The sequence below is a fragment of the Pyxicephalus adspersus genome, unplaced genomic scaffold (assembly GCF_032062135.1).
Source record: "Pyxicephalus adspersus unplaced genomic scaffold, UCB_Pads_2.0 Sca1793, whole genome shotgun sequence".
Lineage (NCBI taxonomy): Eukaryota > Metazoa > Chordata > Amphibia > Anura > Pyxicephalidae > Pyxicephalus > Pyxicephalus adspersus.
Genome location: NW_027318800.1, coordinates 1 through 2,288, shown reverse-complemented (window position 1 = coordinate 2,288; position 2,288 = coordinate 1). Strand labels below are relative to the sequence as shown.

The 2,288-nt window shown below is 36.8% G+C and overlaps 1 protein-coding gene across 1 annotated transcript; it reads right to left on the bottom strand.

Annotated features, from left to right (window-relative positions):
* Window positions 1-250: 250 nt before the first annotated feature.
* LOC140321274 (histo-blood group ABO system transferase-like) lies at window positions 251-2,103 on the bottom strand (the record flags this gene model as incomplete). The annotated part of the gene is made up of 2 exons (XM_072398091.1): window positions 251-1,056; window positions 1,967-2,103. Coding segments are annotated over 2 exons (457 nt in total), but the record flags the coding sequence as incomplete, so codon positions are not given.
* Between the last annotated feature and the right edge of the window lie 185 nt (window positions 2,104-2,288).

Sequence of the window (2,288 nt, the reverse complement as noted above, 5' to 3'; positions counted from 1 at the left end):
TAATATTCCTGGGAAGTCTGCCTGCAGGTTCTATTATTTAATTTTGCTCAGTCATACTACACTATACACACACACACACATTCGTTATAGCGGGATTTTTTATATAAATAAAATTTATATTTTTGTGTGTATGTGTTATATATATATATATATATATATATATACATATATATACACACACACACACACACACACACACACACACATATACACACACACTATATATAATCCTGCTATAACAAATGTTCTCAATATCTTTATTTTTGAAAAAACCATACTTAAAAAACAGCACAAATATTGAGAGAGCAGAACAAATATTGTAACCCCCTACAGTATAGTGCCCTTTTAACCCTATATATATATATATTAACCCTAATGTTTCTTTGCCGTGCCAATTTTTACTAGGCCCCCTACTGGCCACAGTGACTCCCTGGACTTCTAAAGAACACTCAACTGCCACAATATTGCCCCCAAACAAGCGTCTGCCCCTGCAAAGACCCCCATAATGGCCCTCATTCCCACAGACAAAAACAGTCTGAAAGAGGTGCTGTAAATAAAACTGGGTAACTTCCCAATGCAGTACTGGTGAGGACTAAATGACCAAGCCTGAAAATGGCCAAGAGCTCTGTGTTCTTAGTTTGGCAGAATACCAATTACATTAAACTACTAAAGGAGGAGTCTAGTTCTATAATAATCTGAATTCACAGTTCTTTGCCTTACAGACAGTGAAATCCCCTTACCTATGAAACTTCCCTGAGGCTACTGAAACACCCATCAGTTCTCTTCTATTGCGGATTGCATTATGGTTTTTTGGAACAGCTACAAACCTTCTTCTTTTGAGAAAACTAGGAGTCTGAAAATTATTGTCCCATAGATATTCTGGCGAGAGAATTTTAGTTGGTTTTTCATACAGAAAATACTTGTTCAAGTAGCTTTCATCATGCCAAATGGCTTCAATTTGCTTTTCTTTATCTACCATCATAGCATTATGACAAAAGTTGGTTAGCCTGTAAACTTCTTCTACTGTACCTCCGCTGGCAACCCTAAAATGGTATACTTTATGTATATTTCAGTTTTCAAATGTCACAAAAATGAATGTTCTTCATTTTTAGCAGCACCTTTGTTAAGGGTCACATGTGTTCTCATGGATACATTTAGGGCTTGCATGGAGGCTACTGATAAAAATTGCTATAATATTCGTTTTCTTCATTTATTACTTTTAGGATTTTCCACTTTGTTTTTTATATGGTGTTGTAACATTTGACCATTTTGTGCCCTTCTATTATAATACCTGTGTATTACGTAAAAGATTTTTTTCTGCTAACACTGCAAAGCATAAATACCCATCTCAGGTGATTTATGCTTTGTATAGTTTCCCTAACCCTGTCACCAATGGGCATTTCAAGGGCTTGGTACTGTGCTTGGCCCTGGTCAGTATGGTCTTTTTAGCTGCCAGTTACTTTGTTTTTGACTGCCTAGGCACTGAAACACACACCATGCCCCTGATTCATCAAGCAAAATCGGATTATCGCTCGCGCATTCGTATTAGCGATCCGGAATCGTACGCATGTGTTCCAGATGGATTAGGCCAGTTCTTTGAATGCTGTACTGCACAGGCATGGGGTTCTTGAACATGTACAGTAGGCATTAGGATAAGCAGAAGCACACATGTTTTAGGGAAATATCAGTATATGACAGGTGAATATCAGTCCTAAACATAGATCTCGTTTTACCTTATCTTTAATCCACATGTTATACTTAACATATGAAGGCTTTTGCCCTGTTCATTGTCTCCTGCATGGTTATTTGTGCTTGTGTCTATTTACTGACAAAGAGTAAATAGCAAACATTGCAAGCATCAACATGTGTTGAACAGGAATTTTCGAAACAATTTCTGCTAAAATCCCAAATACATATTTTTTTTAGTTTACTGGTGACACAGGACTGACTTCTTAATGGACTACTTACTTCTTAATAGCAAACACAGTAAGGCCAACGTGGACATCGTTCTGATGGAACTGCGCATTTAATATGTCAGAGTTATAGGTACCATTCCAGACAATTGGTGCAAACCAGGGTGTCATTGTCAGGACATCAATCCTTCTGGAAGAAAGTACAGATAAAGATCTATGAATATACTATAGTAGAACAACAATATGCATTAACACAAGCATTCTGAGGTTAACCAGCCTTATTCATTTGTATACTAAACAGATCTTACGAACTTCTACAACATGTTACTATTACAAGACTTATCACAGGTGGATAACAGTTATTTGAACTTCATG